Source organism: Camelus ferus, chromosome 18 (genome assembly GCF_009834535.1).
Source record: "Camelus ferus isolate YT-003-E chromosome 18, BCGSAC_Cfer_1.0, whole genome shotgun sequence".
Lineage (NCBI taxonomy): Eukaryota > Metazoa > Chordata > Mammalia > Artiodactyla > Camelidae > Camelus > Camelus ferus.
Genome location: NC_045713.1, coordinates 4,723,473 through 4,737,446, shown reverse-complemented (window position 1 = coordinate 4,737,446; position 13,974 = coordinate 4,723,473). Strand labels below are relative to the sequence as shown.

Genomic DNA, 13,974 nt, shown 5'->3' with positions numbered 1-13,974 from the left:
TGTCAAGCCCTTAGAACCTTGCCCACCACATAATCAGTATTCACTGTTATTAGTATTACTGATGTATTACCTGATGCTCGATCAAGCCCCTTCTGGATGGAAGGAATGCCATCCATCCATCGTTGCTTCCTCATAACAAGTATTGAGTATTAGGTGCAGAAACTATGTAAAAGATGCTTGCTTTTGAATCAAAGAATGTGATAAACCATATACTAGGTGAGTACACTTACTTACATACAGTCCACAAACTGAGTCTTTAGATAATGATTATCAAAAGTTCCCATTCATCATTTGATGTAGGTAGCTAAGAGTTTTGGTCAACTGATGCTTCTGACTGCCCAGCATCCCTACTTCTATAACTAAGCTTCTCTCTTTTTTGTTGGGAAAGCACCTCCTCCCTATCTCAGTCCACGGGCTTTGGGTGAATCTGACTCCACCCTTTGTCGTCAAGATAAGCATGTGACCCAGATCTGGCCAATTAGAGCAATGCAGATAATTAGTCACAGCCATTGGCTCAGGGATGGTCATGTGAACTAAGGAGGGTCCTCTTCAGCACTTTTGCTGGAAGTCTTCAGAAAGAGGTATTTTCTTTTCACCAGTGGCTAAGCTGGAAGATTGAAAGACTGGAGCCACTGAAACCATATTGATCACCACCTGAGGAGAGCCTTCCTGATAGTGAAGTCAGCACACAGAAAAACAGAGCTGAGATGGAGATAGATTCCTAGTGGCCTCTGTTGAGCATCTAGATCTAGCCATCCCTGAACTCCTAAAGTTTTCATTACATGAACCAACAGACTCCTTTTTTTTGCTTAATATGAGTCATGTTTCTGACACTTGAAACTGAAGGATATTATTTTGATTAATTTATCGAATTTGATTAATTTATCAAGTCAAAGCAATATTTATTAAATGCTTCTTAGATAAAAAGAACTGTATAAAGTCCTATAAGAGATGCAAGCAAGATCAATTTTTTAAAAAATAGAATAAAATTGTGTGGAAATACAAAAGACCCCAAATAGCAAAACAATCCTGAAAAAGAACAGAGCTAGGGGAACTATGCTCCCTGACTTCAGACTCTACTACAAAGCTACAGTAATCAAAACAGAATGATACTGGCACCAAAACAGAAACATAGATCAATGGAACAGGATAGAAAGTACAGAAATAAACCATGCACTTATGGTCAATTAATCTACAACAAAGGAGGCAAGAATATACAATGGAGAAAAGACAGTCTCTTCAATAGGGAAAACTGGACAACTACCTATAAAAGACAAATTAGCATATTCTCTAAAACTATATACAAAAATAAACTCAAAATGGATTAAAGACTTAAATGTAAGACCAGATACTATACAACTCCTAGAGGAAAACATGGTTCATATTTTTGAACCAGCTCCTGGAATAATGGAAATAAAAGCAAAGATAAACAAATGGGATCTAATTAAACTTAAAAGCTTTTGCACAGCTAAGGATACCATCAACAAAACGAAAATACAACCTACAGAATGGGAGAAAATATTTGCAAATGATGCAACTGACAAGGGACTAATTTCCAAAATATACAAACAGCTCATACACCTTAATATCAAAAAAATAAGCAACCCAAACAATAAATGGGCAGAAGACCTAAATAGACATCTCTCCAGGGAAGACATCCAAATGGCCAACAAGCACATGAAAAGATGCTCAACATCACTAATTGTTAGAGCAATGCAAATCAAAACAATGAGGTATCACCTCACACCAGTCAGAATGGCCATCATTAAAAAGTCTACGAATGACAAATGCCGGAGAGGGTGTGGAGAAAAAGGAATCCTCCTACACTGTTTGTGGGAATGTAAATTGGTGCAGCCACTATGGAGGACAGTATGGAGGTTCCTTAAAAAACTAGAAACAGACTTACCATATGATCCAGCAATCCCACTCCTGGGTATATATCCAGAGAAAAATGTAATTCAGAAAGACACACGCACTCCAATGTTCACACCAGTACTATTTACAATACCCAAGACATGGAAACAACCCAAATGTCCATTGACAGATGACTGGATAAAGAAGCCTGATGAAGCCAAGTTCACCTGTGGCAGTGGGAGCATCTATGATGACAGTTGAAGGAAAAGTTCCATGAGTTTATGAGAAAGCTGGTGTTCTCAGCTCCCCTGGCTTCCTTCCTGTCAGATTGATCCAGGGATGTGATGGAGGAAGGATCAAGGTGTGGATGGTTTCCATGTTGGTATCCTGGTTGCATCTGGTCTGTGGGATGCCTGTAAGAACTTAAAGGTGAGAATGGAGAGCCAGCAAGCAGGCCACAGATATCAGTTAAGAAAATGCTTCCACATATCCAGAACTTTTAGAAGAACTCTGATAAACCTAGCTGAACCCCTAGGAACTCAATAAAATGGTCGCTATATCTCATTTCAGGTGTGTTGAGGAGAGCTTAGGATAGTGAACTGAAATTTCAGGGGAAGGCTGAAGTGTGGCAAGCATAGTGGTTAACAGACATGGACAAGAGGACTCATCCGGAGGGACCTGTCCTGGCCCCCCTCCTGCCATGCCCCTCCCCTGGTCCTGCAGTTTGTAGGACCAGGGAGATGTGACCACCCAGCGCTTGTGCCCCCATCTCACCCACCAGACCCTGGACTCCCTGTTCACACAGACCCAAACCTGCTTCAAGGCTTTTAAGAGCCTCTCCCTGGGTCCATTCTCACAAAGGTGGTGCTACCATGGTGCACTCCCTAAGGCCCCGGTGGTTGGTGGCCAAGGGGTAGGTGTCCCTTGCAAGTTGAGAAAAAGGGAGCAGCCTTGACCTTGGGACAGTTGGCTTTGACAACACATCGTGGCACAGACCTAAGCCTGAGAATTCTAAATTTAAACTTGGCCTTCCAGGATGTTATATCAAATTAGGAGGATAGAACATATTTCAGCTCAGCTTAATTTATAATAAATATTAAGACATGGCACGGTACATAGCCCTCCATTTATATTCTTGCCTCTGGTTTTAACAAATGTTGGGCCCAGTGGTTAAAGGCATGTACTTCAGTATCAGATAGGCCTAAATTTAAAGATCTGGGCAAGCCATTTATTGGTTTATGTGCCTTCGACAGTTTGCTTGAGCTCTCTAATACCGATGTCAAGGCTCTTTCAGTTGTAATTAAGAGTATCCCAACTCAAACTGACAATCATAAACAGTAGTTTACTGGCTCTTATAACTGACAAGTCCAATGTGGCAACTTCAGGCATGTCTGGATCCAGCAGTCTAAACAAACAGCATCCTTAGCACGCAGTCTCTCTACATCTTTGGCTGCTCTCCCATGTTGTCTTCATTCTCAGGTGAGAATACACATAGTAACAACCTTACATTCTACTTACTTAGCAATCCCCGTAGAAAATTAAAGATATTTTCACTTTATAAAGTTCTGGCAGAGTTCAGGGATCTGCTGATTGGTTGTATGCCCACCTGGAGGGTCTGGGTCTATCCCCTGTTAAATCACACGGATTAAGGGTTGGGGAAGTGGTAGTTCACCAAATAAAAACGAAGATGTGGTTCGTTACTGGGAGAATGGCTGAGGCAAAAACAACAGTGAGCTGGTAGGGACCATGCTTAGCACTGTGTCAGCCACCAGTAATGTGACTAAGAAAACGAAAATGGACTCAAACTGGTTATTTATGAACAGAAAGCTGGCTATGAACAGAAAGCAAGTGGAAACCACACTCAATTTCCAAGTGCCCTGAACTCTGGGATCGGAGCTGGAAGCCTGAACAAATGAAGACATGGACCTACCATCACAATCTCAGAAGACATTCCCAGGTTTGTGTATATGCATCAAACTTTCAGTTGCTGTGGCTGATTCTGCAGTGCTGACCTATGCCCAGCAGTGGGCCTCAGCCTCAAGAGCTGTGTGCTGAAACCAAGCCATGCTCACCCGGAAGACTCATATTTCTGGAATTTTGTAGAGGAGTACATGAATCCCAAATTATTAAGCTTCTAGAATATGTGGCCAATTTGGGGCAGTTTTGGGTCTATGATATAAACTACCATCACTGATAACTCATCACTATAGTATGTGCTTCCTAGTTACCTCCTATAATCTCCAATTACAGAACATCTTTTAAATATTTATTACCTTAATTGAAATTGAGCCAGCATTATCAACGGGCCTTTAAATGCACACTTTTGTGGATTAAATATCTTTATCTATTTTTGATGACTGATAAAAATAATCTATATACCACCATTTTTAGTATTTCCCCAAATTTTTATTTTGAAAAATTTCAAACCCACATAAGTTGAAATAGTAATGTTTAAGGATTAATGCTGCTTTCACACACAAGGATTTTTTTATCAAAAAAACACGTTGGCCTCTGGTCTACATTAATATCCAGGTAACTTCTCCATGCTTACAAGAGAAGTGAGAGGAGCTTTAGTGAGAGGCGCTTTCTGTCCTCAGGAAGTCTCTAATTTTTTGTAGTGCTTTCACTCATCTTGTTAGAAATTCACAGCCCTGAAAGGCACGCAGGACAAGATTTAGTCCCATTTTACAGATGAGGAAACAGACTCAGAGGGGTCAAGTGCTTTGTCTGCTCAAAGTCGTAAGTCAGTAAGTGCCCAGCTGAAACTGGAACTGAAGACTTCTGACTTCAGTAGCTCAACATTTGGAAGTTACTTCCTCTCCTGGATATACACTGAAAGTAAAGCCAGAGCCAGAGCCAAGCAGATATGCAAAGAAGTGTTTTAGTCTCCTTCTGACAATCAGAAAGCAAATATTCAACAGGACCCATGTGCATAGCATTATCAATCATCAGTCTGTTATTAGGAACAGAAAATCACAGTGGAAATTGGGAACATAAAACCACAGTACACAGAGGGTACTGAAATTTCTGTCAACTGCCCTGGTTTGAATTCTACATTTATTGAGTGCTTGCAGTATCCCAGGTAGTCTGGGATACAAAGCAAATCAAACAGACAAGGATTCTTGTGGAGCTCACATTCCAATGGGTTAATGAACAATCCAAAAGCTGCCAAAAGAGACTGTTGGACCACATCCTGCCCACATTAGTGTTTTGTTTGCTCCATACAGTGCTTAATTTTTTCTTTATAATAGATCACCAACTCCTACCTTTTCTGAAACAGACAACTTCTGTTGGATTCCTAAATAATAAGTAGCAACCACCCCTGCCCCTTATCCAGGACTTAGGCCCTTTAGAGATCACTTTAGTCCCCACCATTTCCTACTGTCTTACACCCAGACAACTGTGGCCCAATTCACACATTTATATTATCCACTTGACATCCATTAGCATTTAAGATGAAACCCCTGAAGCCAACAAATATCCAGACAAGGTAATTTCAGATAATATTAAGTAATATAAAATAAAATAAAATAAGCTAATGTGATATGATTGGTGGAAAGGGCTACTTCAGATTGGGTGGTCAGGGAGGGTCTCTCTGAAGCGTAACTGAAACTGAGAACGGAATTACGACAAACACAAGTCTGCCAACAGAAGAGAAAAATGCATCTAAGCAGAGAAAAACCTTGGCACAGGTCCCCCCAGAGCAAGAGTGGGGTGGCTGGGAGAGTGGTAACAAGACCACAGAGGAAGGAAGAAGCCAGATTATATAGATCCGGGTAGGCCATGGTAAGAATTTTGGATTTTATTCCAAGTGTGATGGGAATCCTTTGGAGGATTTTAACTTGGGAACAATGTGACCTGGTTTACATTTTCAAAAGATCACTCTAGTACATAGAAAAATTACTTAACAAGGCAAGAGAGGAAGCAGGGAAGCCAATGAGGACGCTATATTCTAGTAGTCCAGTAGGTGACAGTGGCTAGAACCAGGATGGTTAACAGAGAAGATGGAGAGAGGTAGCAGATTCAGAAAATACCTGGAATGTAACCAAAAGAATTTTCTGATGGAGTGGGTACTAGTAGTGTAGTAAGGTAGTGGAAGTAGTGAAAAGAGAGTAATTAAGGATAACTCCAAGGTTGTGACTTTTCAAACATTTATATGAGTTAGGGGTCACTAGGGGAGGTCCCAGTTTTAAAGAGAGGGAGTAAGAATTTATTTTGGATGAATAAATTTTGCCTAGGCTTAAGTCTTCCTAGATTCCTCATTTCCCTTACCTCTCACATCCACGCAGTCCTCAAAGTCCAAAAATTTGAACTTCTAAATACTGAATCTGCTATCAAAATCAACCCCTTAACTTCATACCCATTGCCTCTGTCCTGACTCAGTCCTCTTGCCTTGACTTTTGCAACAGCCTCCTTCAGCTATGAATAAACTAACAAGAAGCACTTCATAGACATGTGTACCTTTCTCCCACCAGCCATCTCTGATGGCAGAGATCATGTCCTAATTCACATTTATCTCCAGTGCCCAGTGCTGTGCTGGGCACAGAGTAGGCACTCAAATGTCTGATGAAATGATCAGAGGTTCTCCTCAAACAGGATATAACCTCATGAGAGACAGAGTCACCTTCTGATTATGATTCCTCTGCACAACTTAAATCAGAGCCAAATATTCTCCGTTTTACAAATGAGAAAACTGAGGCACAGAATGAAATCCCTTAATTACTTTTTGATGGAGTTAGATGCTTTGCCTGGATTAAGGTAATCTTTTCCCTGAAGCCATACCACAGTTCTGGAATTGGAAGATATCCCAATCTCCCACTCCTCAAAACTGCTGGTTAGTATTCAGGTGTTCCCTAGGCTTTGCTTCCACAGTTACAAACTTCTTTGGATACCAGGGTGTGTTGCTACAAGGTCAAAAACCATGTTCTCTCTCTCTTCTAATTACCACTCTCCTCAGTGTCTGGTGAAGTTAGATTCTACTCCTTGGTCCCAGGAAAAAGAGAAGCACCTTGGTTATTAGCCTGGGAGGTCAAGTAAGGCCAGGAGTCACAACCAGCAAGGAAAGAGAGAGATCTAAGTAGGCAAGAATAGTTTCAATGGGAAAAAGGAAAGAGGAGCCACCATTAAGAAAATCAGAACACTCCTTTCAAGGGTTCCAGCTGGGGAGTACCCGGGAAAAGTGGCAGCAGTCGTGGCAGCAGAAGGCCAGCTCCTTTCTGCTGTCCCTCCCAGAGTCATTTCTTCAAGGCACCCAGGCTCTTCAGGGCCTCCTGGGCCTGAGTCAGCTGTTGCTGCAGCCTCTGGCGGGTGCTCTCATTGGAGGCCCGCTTCAGGAGGCCCTGCATTTCTTCCACTACTGCCCGGTAGCCAGGGGTGTTGTGGAGGAGCCGCACTGCCCGGTCCCCACAGGAGGCCAGAAGCCGGCCAGTGATGTCAAAGGACAAGTCAGTGATATACTCCCCATGGACCTGCTCAAAGCACTCCTCCTTCTCACCCCGCCGGGTATTATAGAGATGAATACTGCTGCCACTGGCCAAAGCCAAGACCTGGGCGTCAGGGGAGAGAGCCAGGCGACAAGACATGGTGCTCGCTTCTTCAAAGCGGCCTGTCCTCAGCAAGTAGGGGTCCTGCTGCTTCTTGTATTCCACATCTGTGTCCCACAGTTTCCACGTACCATCCTTGGAGACAGAGGCCATCCTGCAGCATGGAAAATCATGGCTCTAGCCCAACACACCCTGGAGCGGAGGGCACTGGGATAGCTTTAGGGACTCCAGCTAGGAAGCCAGTTCCATTGCTATGGGCCTGCTGAGGGCCAGGTACCCCACCCACTTCAGAGCTGCTGCAGAGAATGGCAGAAGGATCCTGGCTGCCCAGAGAGAGGCTGAGGGCCATTGGTAAGAAATCAGGATTCACTCACCTCCGGGAGTCATTGGAGAAAGCAAAGAAGTGGACGGCTGCAGAGTGGCCCTTCAGTTCAAAAGCTCGCACAACCTCCTGGAATTCCCCTTTTTTCCCAAAGCAGACTTCCCAAACTTTTACATCTGGGGTGAAGCCACACGAGGCCACAAACCTGCCATACAAACCAGGTTTCTTTAAAACTTAATTTTAAGCATCTTTTTCTGCAAACCCAGTAAACTTTTTTCCTGAGAAAGTTAATCGTGTATCTAAATAACATAAGACCTCATAGCTGTGCTAAAATATATATAGTACCCCCACTTCAACCTTTTAAAAACTATAGATGAAGAAATAGAGACTGAGGACTTGAATCTAGGTGTCCTGATTCCATACTGTATGCGCTTTCTGCTCTTTGAAGCTGGCTCTCTGCTCTGTCACTAGCCTTCAGCCCCAGCCTCTGCCCCAGGCAGCCTCATCTGCCCATCCAGATGCCAAAGTCCCTCCGTCCTCACCTGCTACAGGGGGATATAGCAGCATATGTATTGTTCATCTGGTTGGTGTTGATGGTAGACAGCACCTGACCTTTCAGATTCCAGATGAGGATAGTTGTGTCACTGGAAGCAGTCATGATGAACTTCCCTGAGGGGTGAGGGGAGTGACATGAGCTGAGGTCAATGACCTGACTGACTGTCACTTGCCAAGGAGACACTTATGAAGGCCTCTGTCTCAAGGATCCATGCTCCCCTCCTGAGCCAAAGGTTGCCACAGATAAGGAAGGATTTGGCTGAAGACTGTGGCTATTACCTGCCTTCCCTGGAGACCTGCTGTGGCTCCCAGGACCCCAGGAGAGTCCAGAGCCAGAGCCCCTTTCGTCATGCTGGGGCTGAGCACAACTTTCAGGCTGCACTGAATCATTCAGTAAATATAACTGGGTCCATTCTCTTGTGTTGGGCAAGCTCTACCCTCTGACTGCCTCTTACCTGTGTCAGCAATGCCAATGTTGACAATGGGTGCCTTGTGCCTTTTAGGAAAGTCCTCTGGGGTGGCTGTGAATATATAGCCCCCATCCTCTCGTTTGGTCATCTTGAAGACACGGAGGGTGTCTCCATTGGCCAGCCAGACGATGAAGGCTCTAGAGACAAGAAGCAGACAAGTCTCTCACTCCTTTGAACATGGAGACCTGTGTGTTCCAGATTCTGTGCTAGGCGGGCTTTGAGGAAGATCAAGACCTCCCTTCAGGACCTATAGTCTAGCCTCACAACGTAACCCCTTGGTTCAAAATGTCTTAAAACTCCTTAGAAGGTACGACTCTCATAGCTCTGGCTCCTTTAGCTTCTCTCTAGGGTTTAGAAAACCATCACAGCTTCCAAAACTAATCTAGAAGCCAGGCTTTGGTACTTCCCAAGTAAAAACAGATCTCCCTCTCTCTGCTTCCTTCCTATGTAGCTACATAGCCCTCCAGGGAGCTCCAGGCAATATTCAAGCTGTCTGGATGTTCCCTTTCTGCCACCACAAGGGAGACCCTGGGTCCCCCCTCACTATCCCAAATGAGGTATGGGAAGGACATAAGCCTGGGTCAGGGCTTCTGCAGGCAAACCTGAGGCTCCATCCTGTCCCACCTGCAGTCAGGGCTGAAGCGCACCAGGATGGCATGGTCCAGCTCCACATTTGCTCTCATGCTACGGTGTTCCCTATGCAGGAAGTCCTTGGTGCTCCAGATGCGGATGGTACGATCATCTGCACAGGTGGCCAGGTACTTGCCATTGCTGCTAAAGTCCATGCAAGATATGTTCCCACTGTGGCTCTAGGGGAAGGGTTGCAGGAAGTATGAACAGGAGCCCCTTGGGCAGATGGGGAAACCCAACTCGCAGCCGTGACTCCAGGGCCCTACTGCTCAGATTAACAGCAAGCTGCTGATGGGATGCGATGAGAAGGGATAGGATGGGGCATCCCTGATCGTGGTCAGAGGCAGTGGGGTCTGTAATATGCACAGAACACTACAAAGGAAAAGTCTGCGGGGGTGTGGGTCTTCGTATACATGTTCTGTGCATGGGTACCCATGTACCTTCAATGCTGCAGCCAGAAGGCGGTGGGTGAAGTTGTGTTGTTGAGGCTTCTCCTTGCGAATCCGCTGCTGTTTTTGCTTCTTGGATTTCAAGGACTTGTCAGGTGGAAATCCATTTGCTTTCTGGCCTATAAGGAAGGGCCATGTCATCCATCCATTCACTCAATAAGCACTTACTGACCACCTATGATTGGCCAGGCATTGAATGGAGGCGTAAGAGATGACCAGATATGACCCTTGTCCTCAAGGAGAGTGATGTGGGAAAAAATAGAGGCTTTGGAATCAGACCTGGGTTTGGACCTGTGTCTCTACTCCTAAGTGAGCTTGAGGAGGCCGCCTGCTGCTGCTGTATGTAACGTTAACTATAACCATATAACCATAACCTCAGTGCACATTAGAAAAGGCACCCTCTCTGGTCTGACACAGCTCAGTGGGTACACAGTACGGCCAGCAGAGTGCAGATTCTTGGCCACACATATCTAAGTAGGGAATAAAGTGCACAATGGAATCTGGTGGCCCTGGTCTTGGGTAAGTTACTTAATTGCTCTGAGCTTTTGTTTCTTTAACGAGAACTCAAGAATTGGGTGAGATAATATATACAAAATGATAAGCAGAGTACCCAACACAAGCATTAAAAGGCTCAAAGGAATCCCAGGGAGAACCCAGGCAGGAGAGGTAGTGAACATGAGGTGGGCACCTACTCTGTGCCGGAAATGGTGCCAGTCACTTTTGTATATAATAACTAATTTAATTGAGAATCAGGCCAGAAGCAAAGTTGGCAGGTGTTAGATGGCTACAGATGCTCCTTAATTCCTACAAGAAGAAAACTCCTGAGGCCACATACAAAGACAAATCTGCCCTCTGCTTGCCGTTTCAGCCCTTACAAGCCCTCTCTTCTCCCCTCACACTACAGTCGAACCAAATTCTGTTTCAGAAGTGCTCCGCTTCATTCTTCCTCTCTTGGTCTCCTGGCAAACTCTTAGACGTCAATCCTTGAATACTCTACCTCGTGTGTTCCCTACTGGATCCCCAATCGAATAAAGCAGGGCTGACCACTCCCACCCTTGGGTTTCCTGTTTCTAAATACTTACCTTTTTATGAAACCTACTATACTGCATTTTTCACTTACATTTTCAGATATACTTCCTTACCCAACAGTGGACTCCCTAAAGAAAAAGGCCCCAAAGCCTACAGAGGTAGTAGGTATTGCATGTCGGGGAACCAGGGCCTTCACAAATGAATGTCCGCTTCCCCCTCCCCATTTTCATAAAATAACAAGGAGCGAGCTTGCGAGTTTACAAGCGCTCTCGCAGCGGTCCCGCGGAGAAGCTGAGACTCCGAGGGAAGAAGACGGCTTGGCCTCCGCTGCCGCGCTGTCGGTGGCAGCGAGGGACCCAAGTTCTAACGGGCTGTCTGGAAGGGGGGCGACCACCCCGACGAGGAGGCACCTCGTCTCGGGAAACCATACTTATTTCCCAAGAGGAGAAACTGAGGCGGAGGGGTGGTCTCTGGCACCCCTGCAGGCCCAAACGGCAGGTCGGACCCCGGAGAGGCCGGGAGCGAGGTCCCCGTAGGTCGCCCCTACCCGCCCCCGCCCCACTAACCGGCGGACCCGCCGCATGTCTCCTCCTCCGCGCGCAACCACCCCCGCGCTACCGCCGCCGTCGCCATCAGGGCCAGCAGCCCAAGCAGCAGCGACAGCCCCATCAGCTCCGGCATCTGCAGCAGCTCCATGTTGGCAATACCGCCGCCACCTCAGCGTCTAGCTACGCGGGCGCCTGCACGTCTCCACGGGGTCGCGCACGCACGCGGGGCGGAACCTGGCCGTTGGTGCGCCTCGAGGGGCGGGGCCTGGCCGTTGGCACGTCTCGAGGGGCGGAGCCTGGCCGTTGGTGTGTCTTGAGAAGCGGAGCCTGGCCGTTGGCGTGTCCAGGGGGCGGGGTCTGGTCTTTAGCGAGTCCAGAGGGGCGGGGCCTGATCGTTAAGCTTCCGAAGGGCAGGGCCTGGCAGTTTAAGACGGTCTAGCCATTGAGGCTGTGTTGCCGCGGAGGGTGGGCGGCGAGAAATGCAGGCCCTGCTTCGGCCTCCCCTTGAATAATTTAATGATAATCATTATTAAAGGCGTTATTCCAGCCGTCATCACACGATCCTTTCAAGGAGGCAAGGCGGGGATTATTACTCCCATTTGACTGGTGGGAAAGTCTTCTTAGTATCGGGGAATTCAGATGGGCGTTTACTCTTAATGGAGAAAGGACAGGGTCGTCCTGAAATTGGGGGGTGGGGGGCTGGGGCACAGCCTCAGCAAAGACTTGAGAAGGACGATGCTCTAGGTAGACAGGGCATGGGCAAAAGTAAAAAGTAGCAGGTAAGATTGGAAATGTCTGGAGGGCCTTGAGTGCCAGCTCAAACCAGCACACAGAGTAGCCTCTGCTGGTTATTTCGGTGTGAGATAGCTCAAAATCAGTGCCTTGGAGATTCTCCAGATGGACTAGTGTGTGCCAAGGCCAAGGGCAGAAGGAAAACCAAGAGGTGGTTACAAGGATCCAAGAAGGAGGTGATAAGGGCTTGGGGGTGGACTGGAGAGTGGAAAGGAAGTTGAAAAGATTAAGAAGACACTTTTGATTTTGAAAAAAATGAGCAGGAAGATTCCATGTACCCTTCACCAAGGTTCTCCCAGTAGTAACATCTTGCATCGCTATAATGCAATATCAAAGCCAAGAAATTTGCATTGATACAATCTACAGAGTTTATTCACATTTCACCAGAAAAGAGATGTTCTGAAAGACTAATGATAGAATCTGGACCAGACCTGCTTAGCTGGAGAGGGAATGTTTCCAGAACAGGCTTGCTCCATGGGCCTCCCAGCCCCACAACTCAGAGAGAGTCGAAGTACCAGGGTTAGGGATGCCAGATTTAAACATCTCCATAGCCACCAGGGAGCCTTTCCTGACAGTGCAGCCCTTCTGGCCTTGAGAAGGACCCTGTGAGGACAGAGGCTGCTGCAGAGACTAGATGACAGTAAGACTCATTCACAACTTCGGGTGAGGAAACAGATCCAGTCAAAGAACAAATGAAGTGGCCTCACTTCCTTCCCTTTTGTCCTTGCTGAGGGGAGAAGGGGGGATTGGCATGGACTCAGCTGTGGGCAGTGGGGTGGGGATGGCTGGGAGGAGGTGTCCAGAGCACCCTGGAGCTTTTCCTCCATAATCTGCTATTTAGAACTGTGGGCCCAGCCATGAAGCTAGAGACAAAGCTGTCTTTTTTTTTTTTTTTCGTATAGCTAGATGCTATTTTGTTTATGTCTTACTTAGAAATTTGCATCTGTGATCATGAGTTTAATTTTCCTTTCTTTCAATGTCTTTATTATTTGGGGGAAGGGAATTAGGTTTATTTAAATACTGGAAAGGGTGTGGAGAAAAGGGAACCCTCCTACACTGTTGGTGGGAAGGTATTTTGGTGCAGTCATTATGGAAAACATTATGGAGATTCCTTAAAAAACTAAAAACAGACTTACCATATGATCCCACAATCCCATTCCTGGGCATATATCTGGAGAAAAGTCTAATTTGAATAGATACATGCACCCCAATGTTCATAGCACTATTTACAAAAGCCAAGACATGGAAGCAACCCAAATGCCCATTGACAGATGACTGGATAAAGAAGATGTGGTATGTATACACAATGGAATACTACTCAGCCATAAAAATGCCATTTGCAGCAACATGGATAGACCTAGAGATTAACATACTAAGTGAAGTAAGCCATAAAAAGAAAAATACTATATAATATCACTTATATGTGGAATCTAAAAATGACACAAGTGAACTTATTTATAAAACAAACAGACTCACAGATGTAGAAAACAAATTTATGGTTATCAGAGGGGAAAGGGGATGGGGACAGATAAATTGGGAGTTCAGGATTTGCAGATACTAACTACTATATGTAAAATACTATATGTAAAATAGATAAACATCAAGGTCCTATAATGAAAAGCAGAAACTCTGAAGTCAGATAGTCTGGGTGGGCACAGGGAACTATATTCAATACCTTGTAATAGCCTATAATGAAAAAGAATGTGAAAAGGAATATATATGTAAAATTGAATCATTTTATGCTGTAACCAGAAATTAACACAACCTTGAAAACTAACTGTA

The 13,974-nt window shown here is 45.4% G+C and overlaps 1 protein-coding gene across 1 annotated transcript; it reads right to left on the bottom strand.

Moving 5' to 3' along the window:
* Positions 1 to 4,238: 4,238 nt before the first annotated feature.
* TBL2 (transducin beta like 2) lies at positions 4,239 to 11,606 on the bottom strand. Its single transcript, XM_032459559.1, has 7 exons — positions 11,419 to 11,606; positions 9,815 to 9,942; positions 9,369 to 9,553; positions 8,730 to 8,881; positions 8,262 to 8,388; positions 7,772 to 7,924; positions 4,239 to 7,551 (listed from the first exon to the last, which is right to left on the bottom strand). The coding sequence occupies exons 1-7, from the start codon at positions 11,546 to 11,548 to the stop codon at positions 7,089 to 7,091; spliced, it is 1,338 nt and encodes a 445-aa protein (XP_032315450.1). The 5' UTR covers positions 11,549 to 11,606; the 3' UTR covers positions 4,239 to 7,088.
* Between the last annotated feature and the right edge of the window lie 2,368 nt (positions 11,607 to 13,974).